At 44.5% G+C, this 15249-nt stretch overlaps 1 protein-coding gene across 3 annotated transcripts in view; it reads left to right on the top strand.

Annotated features, from left to right (window-relative positions):
* Positions 1-333: 333 nt before the first annotated feature.
* LOC147884021 (uncharacterized) overlaps positions 334-15249 on the top strand; it is a 29365-nt gene continuing 14449 nt past the window's right edge. The window contains exons 1-3 of one of the 3 annotated variants that reach the window (XM_087399083.1): positions 334-484; positions 8567-8661; positions 9332-9374. In XM_087399083.1, the coding sequence (XP_087255209.1) occupies positions 439-484; positions 8567-8661; positions 9332-9374 (184 nt within the window). In that variant the 5' untranslated portion in view covers positions 334-438. Of the gene's footprint in view, positions 544-8566; positions 8662-9331; positions 9375-15249 lie in introns of all 3 variants that reach the window. The other 2 variants (XM_087399085.1, XM_087399084.1) reach the window with 2 other exon arrangements.

The raw sequence follows: 15249 nt of genomic DNA, 5'->3' as shown, positions 1-15249 counted from the left end.
GTGTGCATGAGTTCGACTCTGGGTGTGGACCCTGGCCTGACTATGCGACATTCAGGGCATCGTGAGTTCGACCCCCTAGTCTGACTATGCGACGGTCACGACAGCGGGCCGCTTGATAGACCATAAAGGGCAGCTTTCGCCTATGCCACGATCAAGGCAATGTGCCGCTCGATAGACCATGAAGCATGGCTTACTGCGAATCATTCGTGATAGCAACAGAACCTGCAGACAGTCCAATTGACTAGCTCTGGCCCCGGGTGCTCTTGCAGGGTGGCGGTTTTTTTAAAAATAAAAATAAATAACAATATCAATTGCACGTTTAGAAAGGCCTTGGAATCCTTAACTGTCAAACCGGCCAGTGTCAACGCCAGGTGACATGGAGCACCCTGATGAGAGCGATGGCACCGACGAAAAGCTAGATACGATCGAACCCAATTCATGTATGGACGTCCAGTCTCCCAAAGTTGCACGTACATTTGTAAAAGTAAGACGTACTTGCCTTTCCTTTTGTCAAATCGTCTTCAGAGTTCGGAATTTTGCATGGTATACGATTTCAAAACCATTATTGTCGCCTTACTCTTGAATGGGGCGATAAGCTCTTAAATGGCTTTGAATCGAAGTTGAGCCTGTACGATGAATTGCTTGTTATGTATTCCGTTTACAAATGAAACTACCGAGCGATTTAGAATTGTTGGAGACAAGTATGGATTTAGGCTATGGAACAAGAATTAATAATGAGCCTGATAAATGCTCATGACGTTGTCCGCAACGGTCAATTGATTCACATACTGAGTTAACTTTGTTAAAATCTGAACTTGAACAAGCCGCTTTTTTGTTGCATAATAACTTTTAGCGTATGCTGTCCAGAATTCCAGAAGGAATCAGTCCCTGATATTTGTGTTCACATTTCTTTCATGGTACTTTAGGACTTCGCAAATTTGGTGAGTGGAAAACCGGGAAGGAAGACGATCAGCAATTATTGGCCACAGACAGGGGTCCATTATTATTCATGTAAGGAGATATTTGTAAGGCCATGGTATCACGATCAAGCCATGATACAGTTGACTATGGCTGGACTCATGAGCTGGCCAGCTCAAATGATGCAACATGCTTTTATTACCATATCATTAGTTGAGCGTCAAAGTTCCAAGAACTACTCCACTGATTATCTACACTATATTCTTATGGGACATGGACGAGAACTAGGTAGGATGAGGTCCGTAGGATGCTATATTCTTATATGCTTCATTGCGTTGCATGAAAAAACAGTTTTCTAGATTCAGAAAAAAGAAAAGCATAATCCTGCTTGTTTGGCAAAGTCTGATGGAAAGGACTCTTGTACTGAGTAAAGAAACATTAAAATTCGACTCCAGTTTTATGATCCAGAGACAAATGTTCATAAAAGGTGAAGAAAGGTGAAGAGTATTGTCCCTTAGTCAGCATATAAATGCCAAGGGAAGAGGCAGGCAATAGATTTAACAGTCTAACAGCTGCAACTTACTGCATGTCCTCAGCTCTAAAGACCCCCCAGTTTTGTACCCCTTTGAAACAGCAATTAGCATCACACACTGCTCAAAGTGTCAATGTACTGGATTGCCATCATTCTACAAACCGTAGTCTCCTCATAATCAGCAGCCCATGCCTGCTGCCTGTGTTCAGGGCAGATCCAGAACATGTGGACGATCAATATAGCATTGACCTTTAGGTGGTTTTTCTTGCATAGTTACCATATGGTCCACCACCTCATCATGGTATGGAGCATAGTATTGATTTACTCAATCTGGCTTTCAATAACCACATATATTTGTCTAGGTAGAGGACGACAATAGTAGATCACTATGGGAGCAAAAAGTAGATCACTATAGTATCTTTCGCAAGTGTGTCGATTACAAGGGATTAAATGCACTCACCATTAAGAATAAGTATCTCATGGATTTGTCTTCAAGATCCAATGTATCTTAGTGACATCATCTTTGGTTATCATCAGATATAAATAAAACCTAATGATGTTTATAAAACCACATTTTGTACTTGCTAATTATGAATTTTCAGATATCCCAATTGGACTAACCACCTTGCTAATTATGATTTTTTTGTTATAAAACCACATTTTGTACTCGCTAATTATGAATTGTCGGCTATCCCAATCGGACTAATTTATGCTCCTACAGTTGTCCAACAGATGATAAATGATCCCTTTTATCCATATCTGGAAAAGTTTGTGGTGGGATGCATCACGATTTGATCTTGTGATCGTGCGGTAGGTAGAGGTGGCCGTGGCTGCTCTTGCACCCATATGTGGACACTTGGCAATTTCAATCAATTTCAATCAAGGGGAATAAACACCCCTCTAATTGGAGATTCCCCCTCGTGCTTGGATTGAAGGCGGATGTTGGATCCTCAAACAATTGAGGTGTAATGGGCAATCCAAGCCCATGTAACATGGGGCTGCCATGTGGCAAACTCCCTTGTGGTGGAGAATGCTACATGCTAGGCATATAAGACTTAGATGATAGTATTGGAGGCTCTCACTGCGGTATTGTTTGCGGTTGAGAGCTCTTGAGTGGCTAGGCAAGTGAGGGTTTGGATACCCACACAACATGACCCATAACACGTGGCACCCATGCATAGGGTGGTCACTTCAAGGTTTTGTCATGTGCATGGACCGTATTTGACGTGTGCTTCGGGCGCACAGGACTAGCTCTAGAAGCCTAGGGAGGCTTGGGGCTAGGCAATCAATTCTTGGGTTGAGTTGCAGGGGCACGGATGGGTTAGGGTTCGAATTAGGGTTTAGTAGCATTGGGCTCGAGCCTATATAAGGAGCCCAGGGGTTCAGTTTTCAGTCACGTAAGTTAGTGCAAGCTTAGCTCTTTCTTGCTGGACTGGATCATGATCGTGTTGTGGACGTGCACCTGCTTCCTAGCGTAGCCCAAGACCCAGCAGTAGATCCACGGCCCTTGGGGGCGGCACCTGGTGGTATGAGACGCTAGGCAAGTTGGGATCTAGTTGGGAGATGTGCCAGTGTGACATCAATACAGCTCGTATCTCGGAGGGGATATCATAGTCCTGGATGCGGTGAGCATGCCTGCACCCATCTTCGTATGGATGTTTCTTTGTGCTTGCTTGCAGGTCTGGATTATTAGGAGTGCTGGGGTTGTGTCAGTTGGTATTAGAGCCAGCTCGTGATATAATTGGTAAGTTAGGGATGTGTAATTATCTGAGAGAACTGTGAGCGTAGTGCATGAGTGCCCTGTTGGTAGGAGGGAGGAATCAAAGAGAAGATATTGCCAGGGTTGTGGGGCAAGGAGAGCAGTAGGCATCAGGAAATTTGGATCAAGCCTGCAAGGAAGAGGTTGAGTTGCACCGGGAAGGTGGATCCTAGATTCACCATCACTTTTAACTCAGGAATGATAAACACTGGTACAATTAGAGGGGGTTAGGTGCTGCAAATTGTGGCTCAGGGCAGGTGACTTGCGCGGGGGTCAGAAAGGGCTGGGAAGATGCACAATTAGGGCAGGAAGATACGAAATTAGGGCTGGTTTTTTTGCTTTTAGGGACATCTAGCTTCTGAGATGCTCTGATTTTGCAAAAGCAGGATCTCAGCTTTGGCCTTGTTTGTCTAGACATGGAAATAGTTTTCTGAAAAAGCCCTGCTTTTTGACAAAAAAAGCAAGTGCTTTTGGACCAAAAAAGAAGCGCTTTTGGACCAAAAAGCAGTTTTTTGGAGGGATTACAGGAATTTTTTTTGGCAGCTTTTTGATACTTTTTGGGAGCCAAAAGCACATGCCAACAGCCTTAAATACCCCTGCCCACCCCTACGCACAGCTACCTGCTGATTTAGATTCACCAAGAGCTCTCTCCCACGAGCATATCTTCGTTAAGTAAGAAGCCGCCCAGGGTCTCTCTTTCTTCTAGTGAAGCGGAGTATAAGGCAGCAAATGCAGCTACTACAGAATGCATATGGCTAAGGAAGCTACTTTATGACTTGCATCATTCACAAGATGATCAGGCCACCTCTATCTTGTGTGACAGTCAGAGTTGCATAAAGATTGGTAACAATCCTGTTTTTCATGCTCACATGAAACATGTGAAAAATCACTATTACTTTATACGGGATTGTATAGCAGATGGCATCATTAGCCTCATCTATTGTCCATTTGAGGACAATGTAGCAGATATCTTCACTAAGAGCCTGTCAGCAGAAGTGTTTGTACGTCATCGAACAGGCTTGGGAATCAAAGACATTACAACAATGTCAAGGGGGGTTGTAAATGACATTGTTTTTCTTGTAATACTCCCATAGGTTGCTATATCCTGTTGGATGAATTTGTGCAACCATGGTACTTTAGGTACCCTAGGTACTTCTGAGGAGTTTCCAGAGTACTTCAGCCATACCATTGAGGGGGGATTTGATAGAACATACAATGGTATGGTATTGTAGGCTAGACTTAGTCTAAGTTATTCTAGTCTAGGGTTTTCACTTTATACTTGGGTTTCATATATATCCCAAGTCTTGTACTTCTATTGTTGAACTCTTCAGTGGAGCTTTGTGTGTGGACTACACTCTCGTGTTCGTTATCCACTTCGTATCTCCTCACAGTTCCAACAATATTCAGGAGAGTAGAAGTCATGTACGAAGGAGGTTGTGGACACTTGTTACACAAGTGGCAGGTCCACTTCCAATTCCATCCCTACTTAGAAGATAAGAAGATACAAGCCATGGCGTGATATTTATCTGGAAAAGCACTCCTTCGGTGGAAAGAATTACGACTGAAGCCAACCAATTGGAATGAATTTGAGGAAACTTTTAGAAGGAATTCCTAAAGAAGGAGGATGATTATGACATAGCGGGTAAATACAAGGCTCTTGATGTGTCAAAGAAAAATCTCACTTTTGAAACCCGCGTATGTTAAGATAGAGTCAATGTGACTTCTTTATGAAGGAGATCATTTAACTAGGTTACCGAGCCCAAGTCATAAAGGAGAGGGTCCATCTTAAAGTGTAAGACTCTTCAAAAACCTTGAAAATAGGCAACTGTCCAAAAATATCTCCTGGATATTGTGGATCATTCCTAATACTTAATAGAATTGGAAAACTTGCTCATAACTAGCTTTACCAAAAGGATGTATAGTACATCTAGTTGTTCATGTAAGTAGACTTAAAAGAAAGCTGGGTGATGATGATAATCTAGTAGGTGAAGAAGTCCTAGTTAAATAAATTGAACCTCCATCTTTACCACATGGACCGGAAAGAATTTTGGATAGCCTTGCTGTTGAATGATCTCACCACTGGACTAAGTGATTACCTAAGTAGTTTTCATTTTGTAGCATGTCAAACCCAAGGTAGTAGGAACAAGGGAAATGGTTGTCTCTTGAGGAGAATGGGCCTGAGATGCCCCTTTGACCCAAATGTTCTTGGTCCTGGGAGACCTCATTCAGATCATAACAGGGAGCTCTTGCAGGTTTCTTATTCATTATTTCCATCCCTTCCAAACTCATATCTCTGGAAATTTAAGGATGGTTCTAGTTAAGTTTTCTGGCATCAAGCTCCTCTTGAGGCATTCAGTTGAGATGAAGGGCCTTCTGAGCCATTCTAATCATCAGCCAGGGAAATAGCAAAGCAGCTAAGCAAGCAGCCAGCTAGAAACATGGGGAAGCAAGCAGCCATCAACAGCTCACATAAGTAGCAACATGGCAGGCTTTACAGGCAGTAGCAGGATTGAGCAGCTTGTGGGCCCTTGGCAATCTACGATGGCCTACAGTGGGGTGCAAGGTAGTTCGTGTTAGAATATGAAGCCAAGTTGAGTCAGTTTGGTGTGTTCTAGTGTGTTCTAGTATGAGTTCTAGTCTAGTGTGTCCTATGGATGCCATGTGTCACATTGGGAGTTATCCCATATGCATAGGTGCTCATATGTGTGTGTGTGCTCTTATATAAGAGCTGTACTTGTCTAGTGTCAAATCAATCAAGTATCAAGGTACAAGCTCTTTGGTCTACATGTGAGTACTCTCATTTTTGTTCATTGCTCGTCATTTCATTTCTATTTCATTATGTCTCCTTTTAAGTATCACTTCCTCTCTCCGTAGCCTACCCTCTCCACCATGTTCCTTCATGTGGTATCAGAGCCACCTCTCCTACCTTTCATCTTCCCTTCACCTAGCTCAACCTAGAGGATTGGGGAGGCCCACAAATGGAACCTACCCTCTCCCTCCAAGGTAGAGCTGCCCTCCCCTTTCCTTAGCCTCTCCATTGAAGTCCGATGCTGCTCCAGCCCGCCATCACTTTGATCTTGTACTCGAACCGTCTCTTCAGCAATTGCTACACCTTCTCTTTGCTGGTCCAGCCTTTTGGAGAGCTTTTGGATGAGTTTCATCGCAAGAATCGCCTGTTGAAACAATAAAACAGCTTTTCGATTGGGTGGTTTTGATCAACTCCAAATTTTCTTGCATATCTGTAGTCACTACAGCAGATTGCTGCACCGTCTCTTCAGCATCTCTTCAGCAATTGCTGCACCTTCTCTTTGCTGGTCCAGCCTTCTGGAGAGCTTTTGGATGAGTTTCATTGCGAGAATCGCCTGCTGAAACAAGAAAACAGCTTTTCAATTGGGTGGTTTTGATCAACTCCAAATTTTCTTGCATATCTGCAGTCACTACAGCAGGGCGCCTCATCCTGGCGCAAAAGCCCCTTCACAATCAGCTTCCATCCTCAAAACCACTGCTGGTATTGCCAAAACCACCTCCGGTTTTAGGGTTCCAGCCATGTTTTCTGCTTCAGAACTGGTCGCCCTACTGAGGAGAAGCTAATCCAATGCTCACAGCAAGTTTCCAGGTTCATTTTGTGCTGAAATCTGTGAAAAACTGTCAAAACTGTGATTTTTGACCTAAAAATCGACTTTTGCAATTTTAGCCCAGATTTTCAGTATTTTTTGGAGATTTTGGCATATTTAGCCTCTGATGCACTAGGGCTTACAGTTCTGCATGTTACTGAGAAAATATCAGAAACCCTAATTTGAAAAATTAGGGCTTTTCTGATTCTTTGATTCCTACAGTTGTATTATAGCCTCCTCTATGTAAACTCTTGAGGCTTGCCAAGAAATTGTGTAAAATTGTCACTATTTTGTAACATTTGTTTGGGGACATTGTAAAATCAAGTGAAGTTACTCGACATTTGTAACTCCTTCCGGCACATTGAGAGTCATGACGTGATCTCCCTTGGTAGCTGCTCCTATGGCCTTCATCGACACATCATTCGAGGCCATTCTCGCCTTGTTCTTCACCGACATACCTCTTTGCATCAGGATGTGCACACTCTTGTGTGGTAGATACTTCGGGCTCATGGGTTCTCTGCCCTTGCTATGCATAAATGAATGAAATCTTTTATATTTTTTATATGTTCGAGTTAAAGGTTCTCTGCCTTGAGTAGTCCCTCTAAAATGAATGTTTGGAGTGTCAATAAAGGTCCTCTGCCTTGGATTGTCCTCCTAAAATGATGCATTTTCTCTTATATGTTTGGTGTGTGACTCCATGTTCCTAGTTAGTCCCTGGAGTCGAGAGGGGGATGTATTGTGGAACTCATATGCCAGGCTTGATAACTAGATCTTATCAATGCCAATACATGGCTCCTAGGATGTTGGTGCATTGGTCTTCTAGACCTCTGAGTTGTTCATGCATCCATGCTGAGACATGAGCCTCTGAGTCATGTTTGGTACGTAAAGCCATGTGAGTGCTCAGTTCGACCTCTGAACCATGCTTAGACTTCATCCTCTGAGTTGGCATGGGAGCCATGTCTAGTTCAGACATTGCACAGTTTAGTAGTCCTGTCACTGCCATGTTCTGTCCTTGGTTCCATTCCAGTAGTCTCTCACCTTGCCTTCATGGGGGGATGTTAGAATATGAAGCCAAGGTGAGTCAGTTTGGTGTGTTCTAGTGTGTTCTAGTATGAGTTTTAGTCTAGTGTGTCCTATGGATGCCATGTGTCACATTGGGAGCTATCCCATATGCATAGGTGTTCATATGTGTGTGTGCGCTCTTATATAAGAGCTGTACTTGTAGTGTCAAATCAATCAAGTATCAAGGTACAAGCTCTTTGGTCTACATGTGAGTATTCTCATTTTTGTTCATTGCTCGTCATTTCATTTCCATTTCATTATGTCTCCTTTTGAGTATCACTTCCTCTCTCCGTAGCCTACCCTCTCTCTCCCTCTCTCCACCATGTGTCTTCATTCGTTGCAGCCCTATGTGGGAGCACAGGCAGTCCATAGGCATAGCTCGCTCAATGTGGGCTCTTTGAGGTTATACCCAGGAAAACCATTCCCATTCACCATAATAGAAATACTTTCTTCACAGGTGGTTACGACTACATAACGTGTCACTCTATTTATAGTTTGATATTTTTCTTTCGATTCGCGCTCGTCTTCCACTGCTAGTAGATCCTGTAGTCATGTGGGTGCATCTGGAAAGTAACAGTAGTCCCTATGCATCTTACCAAGCTAATTATAAGAATAAAGCTGATCAACTGGCGTTCTCTCTCTTCAGATGAGGTAACAAAAGGGGTCTGCATCTGTTTGCAGATCTAGAGTCAAGCAAGTTTACCTCTGTTCATTACTATAGTGGTGGGCAAGGAGCTGCAATGTACAACAGGAGTGGTGGCTCCACTTTATCTTTTGTAAGAATCATCAGGTGCATCTGTATATCTTTGGAGAAATATCTGAAGAGCTTATATAATATGGGAAAGTTTCTATAGACTCAGTTTGAATCATTGGGAAATGGAAAGGGGATGACGAACTTTAAGGATATAATAGGAGGTCTAGCTGTTGAGAGAGTGTATAGGACTAGTATGACCGCACTGTGAGCTGTTTGGTGTTTGTTAGGGTGATCCCCAACTTATGGAACCCTTTTATAATTGAGTGTCCCTATTAAATTTGTTGGTTCTGAATTTCTCTCTTTTATGCTTGTTTTACTTTTTCTTAATCTACAAATTTTGTTGGAAATTTCAATCAGCTTGCAGCTTTAGAGAGAGGTTTAAGCTTGTTTGCTAGTTGAGTGTTGCATAGAACTCTTACAGATTAAGCTTTGGGACATGTGTTCTCATGCTCTTATATTTTCAACCAACTGCATGCTGTCATATTGGATATGATTTGTTGTCAGTTACTTGAATAGGTTTAACTGATACTGTTTTGTAATTGTGAACCAATTTCCTCATAGACATATAGGCTTCAAACAAGCATTCTCGGGCAAAATCCGTGTAGTGTTTTCTAAGAAGTCTCATTGCCTATTTCGGTGTGGAATTCTTTGTGCATGTCAAATACATCATAATTCTTGTGTGTTCGTGGCAGTATGAGGTGGATGAAACCTTCAAGCGGATAGCTTCTCATAAAGGTAGGCCAGTGGAGCCTTTTGAGTTCATACAAACTTATCACTAACATCAACCTAATCCCCTTTGTTGCTATGTTATATTATTTATCCTTCATGTATTAAGTGGAGGATGCTCACTTGCTCTTAAATAAAGAAATATGGCATGAAAATTTTTGAGTTGAAATATTTACATTTCTTCACTCTTATTCTTCAAATGATATCTTTAAATCAAGCGAATGTTCTTATTCATATATCATGCTTCAGTTTTATGCACATTGACACGTTAGAGGTCATCTCTTGTATCATAGAGAGAGGGCCTTGGTTGTGGGTCTGCCCGCCCATGTGAGGTTGAGTGAGGGCCACGCTTGTGGGTTTGCCCGCCCGGGAGTGGCACAGAGAGAGAGAGATGGATGTTGTCCAGCCCATGACACCTTGGAGGAGGTACTGCCACTAGGCTGCCATCATGGCGCCTAGTAGGCGCCCTGGCTGGGGGGCCTTTTATAGCCCCTAGCCGTAGTCGGCTGCCCCCACCTACCCTAGTCGGCTGCACCAACCAGGCTGGTCGGCTGCCCCCTACCCTCCTTGTCGGCTATCTAGGGCTAGGGGGGAGCCTATATATAGGGCCCCTCTCCCCCCCATTTTCTCATCTCAGCAATCACTTGTTCGCTCCAGCAGTTTGGTTGTGGTTTTCTCCAGCAGTTGAGGAGCTTTTCCTGAGATCCTTGTGCAAGTCTCTCTTGGCTCTCTTGTTTTCAGTTCTTCCCGTGTGAGTGTTTGCTGTTTTCTCTTCATTGTCATAGCCAAAGGTTGGCTAAGAAGACCTAAGCTATGGAGAGATCCTAGAATTAGCAAGCTACAATGATTTTTTGAGAGCTGTCATGAGAAGGTACGGCTGTCTTTTGGTGTACAAAGAATGGCATTTACTTTAAAGGGTGTTTTCAGATCGAAGGAGCAGATTGTGTGAAGGCTAGTCACTTGGAGGTGGTAAAGACCAGATTCCTTTGATGCAAGTTTAGGTATTCACAATCAGAAGTAGGCCGAGAATTTGGCCCAGATTTGGGACCATGTCAATGCAAGGGTCCATTCATTCATCTTCTTGAACTGCACTCCATCGATTATTAATCATGTAAAGCACATGTCGGCCACAAAGAGTATCTAGGAGCATTTGACCTCCCTCTTTAACCGAACTTCCCCTATGAAGAGGAGGATATTGGATCCTGCTAAGTCTTCTTCTATGCGGGAACATATCAATAAGCTTCAAGAACTTGAACTGGAGATCCTTCAGGCCGGGAAGGAGATAATCATTTGAAGATATGGCCAGTACTTTGCTCTCTCATCTCACTTCCCAGTACTCTGCTTTTTATCTTTCATTCATCACTAGTGGCAGGATGAGTACTCTTACTTGGGAAGAGTTGGTGCCTATGGTGCTGGATCAAGGGGAGCGGTTTCAAAGTCCCCCCCATGGCAGTGGCTCCGATGATCTGTTAGTTCCGCAATCGGGCAAGAATCAAGGTCATCGAACCCTTGATATGAGGACTGAAGCAGAGAAGGAGGCACTGAAGGCGGAACGATCGTGTAATCACTGTGGCGAGAAAGGCCATTACTGGAGGAAATGCCCTATCGGGTTAACAACAAAGGTCCTAGTTCTTCCAAGGGTCCATGTTCTTCCTCTTCTACTATCACTCTCTCTTTTGTGCATATTGAATGATTGACTCTCTTGCTTCCTCCCTTGAAGAAAGGGTTTTGTCTCTCCAAGCAAAAGACTTCCGGACCTCGCTTTCTGGCAAAGTAAGTCAGGGCATCTACACTATGTCCGCACTTTCCACAATCACATCTTATATTCAAGGTGACTATGGCACTTTTGCTTTGGTCACTTGAATGTTGAAGCGTTCCGGTGTGCTGCTCATGAACCAATGGTTCTTGATTTACCTGATGTGGGCAGCAAGCACGGTTAGTGCCGATCATGTATTCAAGGAAAGCAACACCGAGACGTGTTCCCAAAGCACGCTTCATGGCGGGCTTCCTTACTTCTGGAGTTGGTCCATGTTGATCTCTGTGGACCTATGACTGTTGCCTGGACCAATGGTGATTTAAAGGAGGAGCTATGAACCTACTGAAGTCATAGGTTCACATAGCTCTCTACTTCATGCTACTGGATGATGACTTTAGTAGGTTCATGTGGGTATACTTTTTAGCCCACAAGTCTCTAGCGTATTCTCGTTTTGGGAATGGTGTGTCCTAGCTGAGAATGAATCTAACTTTCATGTGAAAACCCTTTGGTATGACAAAGGTGGTGAATTTTGTTCTCATCCATTTGAGGAGTTTATGTGACAAAGGGCATTCGGCGGGAGTTTGCCAATACCGGCACTGTCTTTGAAGCAGGTGTTGTTGAGGAATCACACCATGGTTGAAATGTCTTGGACCATGCTGGCTCACCGGGAGGTTTCTTGGTTTCTTTGGGTTGAGGGCATTGCCATTGCAGTACATATCATGAACCGTTCTCCGATGTCTGCTACTGTTCCCAAAGCAACTGCTTTTGAGGCCTATTTTGGCAAGAAGCCCGATGTTTCATGTGTTTGGGTGTGATGCCTTTTAAAAAGCAGAGGGGGAAGTTAGATGTGAAGTCCACCCAGATGATCTTTGTCAGCTACAATTCTCAATGTATAGGGTATCGGCTATATGACCCTTGCAAGAGGGAGACTATCCTTAGCAGGGATGTTATCTTTGATGAGAAGATTTTGTCTTCGATGGTTGATGTCGACCCGCCTATTCTCCCAGAGACCATGGATGGTGACAGTAGTGATGATTTTGTTCCCGCACTGCCCCTAGCCCCGGCATCTTTTGCTGGTCCTCCACTCGAGAGTGACCCTGATAGTGATCTAGGTGATTCCCCACCTCCCCAGGCAGCAGCAAGGGAAAGTCTCGGGTCGGGCTCTCAGAAAGTACCCCGTTGGTTGATTGAAACCCTTCGTGACTCAGGTTTCACCGACATCCCTTCCTCATGGATTTGAGAGGAGGGTGGACCCCGGCGATCCCAACGGAATAAGGAAAAGGTTCTAGAGGGAGTTCCACTACTGCAGGTCGATTATTCATTGATGTCGCGCATCCTCAAAGACAAGGAGCCTTTGAATGTTCGGGAATCTCTCTCAGACACACTGAAAGCAGGCCATGGAGCTGCAGTTGGATTCTATTGAGCGGAATGGGACCTGGGAGTTAGTTCCGTGCCCCAAGCGCCATTCAGTCATTGGTGTCAAATGGGTCTACAAGACCAAGTATGCCTCGGATGGTACTGTGGATAAGCACAAAGCCCCGACTTGTGGCTAAGGGATACTCACAATTGACTATGATGATACGTTTGCTCCTACCACCAGGATGGCCACGTTTTAGACAGTGTTAGCAGTTGTAGCTCATGAGCAATGGCCCATTTATCAGATGGATGTTAAATCTGCTTTTTCAATGGTGATTTAAAGGAGGAGATGTATGTGGAGCAACTGCTTGGGTTTACTAAGTTTGCGGGTATGGTCTACATGTTATGGAAAGCCTTATATGGGCTTAAGCAAGCTCCTCGAGCATGGAATCAGAAATTTGAAAAGTTTTTTTTCAGAAACATTTCCGCAGATCATGGGCTGATCCCAATCTGTACATTTTTCGTCATGGGGGACTTCTTTCCCTTATCATCCCGTATGTTGATGATTTGTTCATTATAGGAAGTCATGCCGCTCATATTTTCAAGACCAAGATCGGCTCCCTAATTTGGCTCCTCAATACCAGACTAGATCTATGTTACTCTGTGGTCTTCTCAGCTCCTTCTTGCAAACACCTAAGAAGACCCATTGAGACGCTGATATGTGGATCCTTCGCTATCTTCAAGGGTTTCACAATTGAGGGTTGTTCTATCAGTCAAGGCAGCATTCCACGATCCTGCTTTTAGGATGGAGTGATTCTGATTGGGGAGGAGATTCAGACACTTGTCGTTCCACCACTGGGTATCTAGTTTACTCTCGGCTCAGCAGCCATCACTTGGAGTAGTAAAAGCCAACCCACAATAGCCTTGTCTTCGAACGAGGCTGAGTATCGTGCTGCATGTTATGATACTTGCGAGGTAGTTTGGCTCCGCCAGTTGCTCGGAGAGATTGGGTTTCCATAGACATCCCCAACAGTCCTTCATAGTGACAATCACAGTTGTATTGCCCTTGCTTGGAACCCCGTGTTCCATGCTCATACCAAGCATATTGAGATCTAGTACCAGTATGTCTGGGAGAAGGTGCTCGATGACGTAATCTAGTTTACATATTGTAAGACGGAGGACAACAAGGCGGACCTCTTCACCAAGCCCTTGGCACAGCAGCTGCTTGGCGATCATTCCAGCTCCCTTAGGAGCTGAGAGGGGCTGTTAGAGATCATCTTTTGTATCATAGAGAGAGGGCCTTGGTTGTGGGTTTGCCCGCCCATGTGAGGTTCAGTGAGGGCTACGGTTGTGGGTTTTCCCGCTCGAGAGAGGTAGAGAGAGAGAGATAGATGTTGTCCAGCCCATGCCGCCTTGGAGGAGGCATGGAGCAGACTTGGGGCCTACTATTATGGGCTTGTGCTAGGGCTACCTAGTGCTACCACTAGGCTGCCATCATGGCACCTAGTAGGCACCCTGGCTGGGGGGGCGCCCCTAGCCGTAGTCCGCTGCCCCCACCTAGCCCAGTCGGCTGCACCAACCAAGCTGGTCAGCTGCCCCCTACGCTCCTAGTCGGCTATCTAGGGCTAGGGGGGAGAGCCTATATATAGGGCCCCTCTCCCCCCCATTTTCTCATCTCAGCAGTCACTTGTTCTCTCAGGTTGATTGGGGTTTTCTCCAATAGTTGAGGAGCTTTTCCTGAGATCCTTGTGCAAGTCTCTCCTAGCTCTCTTGTTTTCAGTCATTCCTCTGTGTGTGTCTCTCCATTGTTGCTCAGCACTGCTGCACTTCTCACATGACACTCTCACACATGTGCGTGTGCAAGCAGAGAGAGAGAGAGAGAGAGAGAGAGAGAGAGAGAGAGAGAGAGTTTATTAAAATTCTTCAGAAGACCAAAGGGTTTATGAGACTAAAAGAAATTGATACAATGAGCTGAGGGGTGGAGCCAATAAGCAAGCATCAACACCCATGACGAATACAAAAGAAAACCCATAATCATGACCATAGCGGCATCGAAACATAGGGATAAAATCTCTCCGAGCTCATGGAGAGGATGAGAGCTGATGTGGGCGTCAACCCTAAGAGGGGGTTGTCAATGTGCGAGGTTGTTGTGGTGGCAGAAAACCTGTGACGAAGTGCTGGCCGGTCGACATGTGTGGTCCACTGTGGTCTTGTGATACCAATGGAAAACAGCAGAAAATTCACTTGCTCAATGTAAAACAGGAGAAAGTCACTTACTCACAGCTCGCACAATCAGCAATCATAGGAAGGGGGAGCAGGACTCAGCACTAGGGCCCAAAACCAAACAGGTTGGACGCCCCCGAAGGTTATTACTTGAAAAAAATCTGAGTACAAAGCTTGCAGCATGAAGGCTGTGAAACAAACCATGAAACTGAGATTACAAGAGAGTGGAGAGACCCAGCTTCAATTCGAGTTACATGCCATGAGTGGCATCTTCTAGAGCTCTCCAAGGCTGTGGTCACATGCGGTAGTGGGCATATCCCAACTTGTAGTTGTGTTCCATTAGAATAGGGTTACAAACCACTCTTGGAACATGCACAATTAATTCGAGGTACTCAACCGTGGGACCCGTTAATTGTTAGCTCTTGCATGCAAAAATAATCAAAATCTTAAACTAATCCTAGTCTCTCACCATGCAAAACAGTGCATACACATTAATTCTCTGGTTGACAAGGGTCGACTCTCTTTGATCATGGTTAAGGACTTTGAACC

Source organism: Dipteris shenzhenensis, chromosome 27, assembly GCF_047967505.1.
Source record: "Dipteris shenzhenensis isolate YYH24624 ecotype China chromosome 27, Dip_SZ_1.0, whole genome shotgun sequence".
In the NCBI taxonomy this organism is placed as follows: domain Eukaryota; kingdom Viridiplantae; phylum Streptophyta; class Polypodiopsida; order Gleicheniales; family Dipteridaceae; genus Dipteris; species Dipteris shenzhenensis.
The sequence above is the reverse complement of the archived record's forward strand: the minus strand, read 5'-3'. Positions and strand labels throughout refer to the sequence as shown.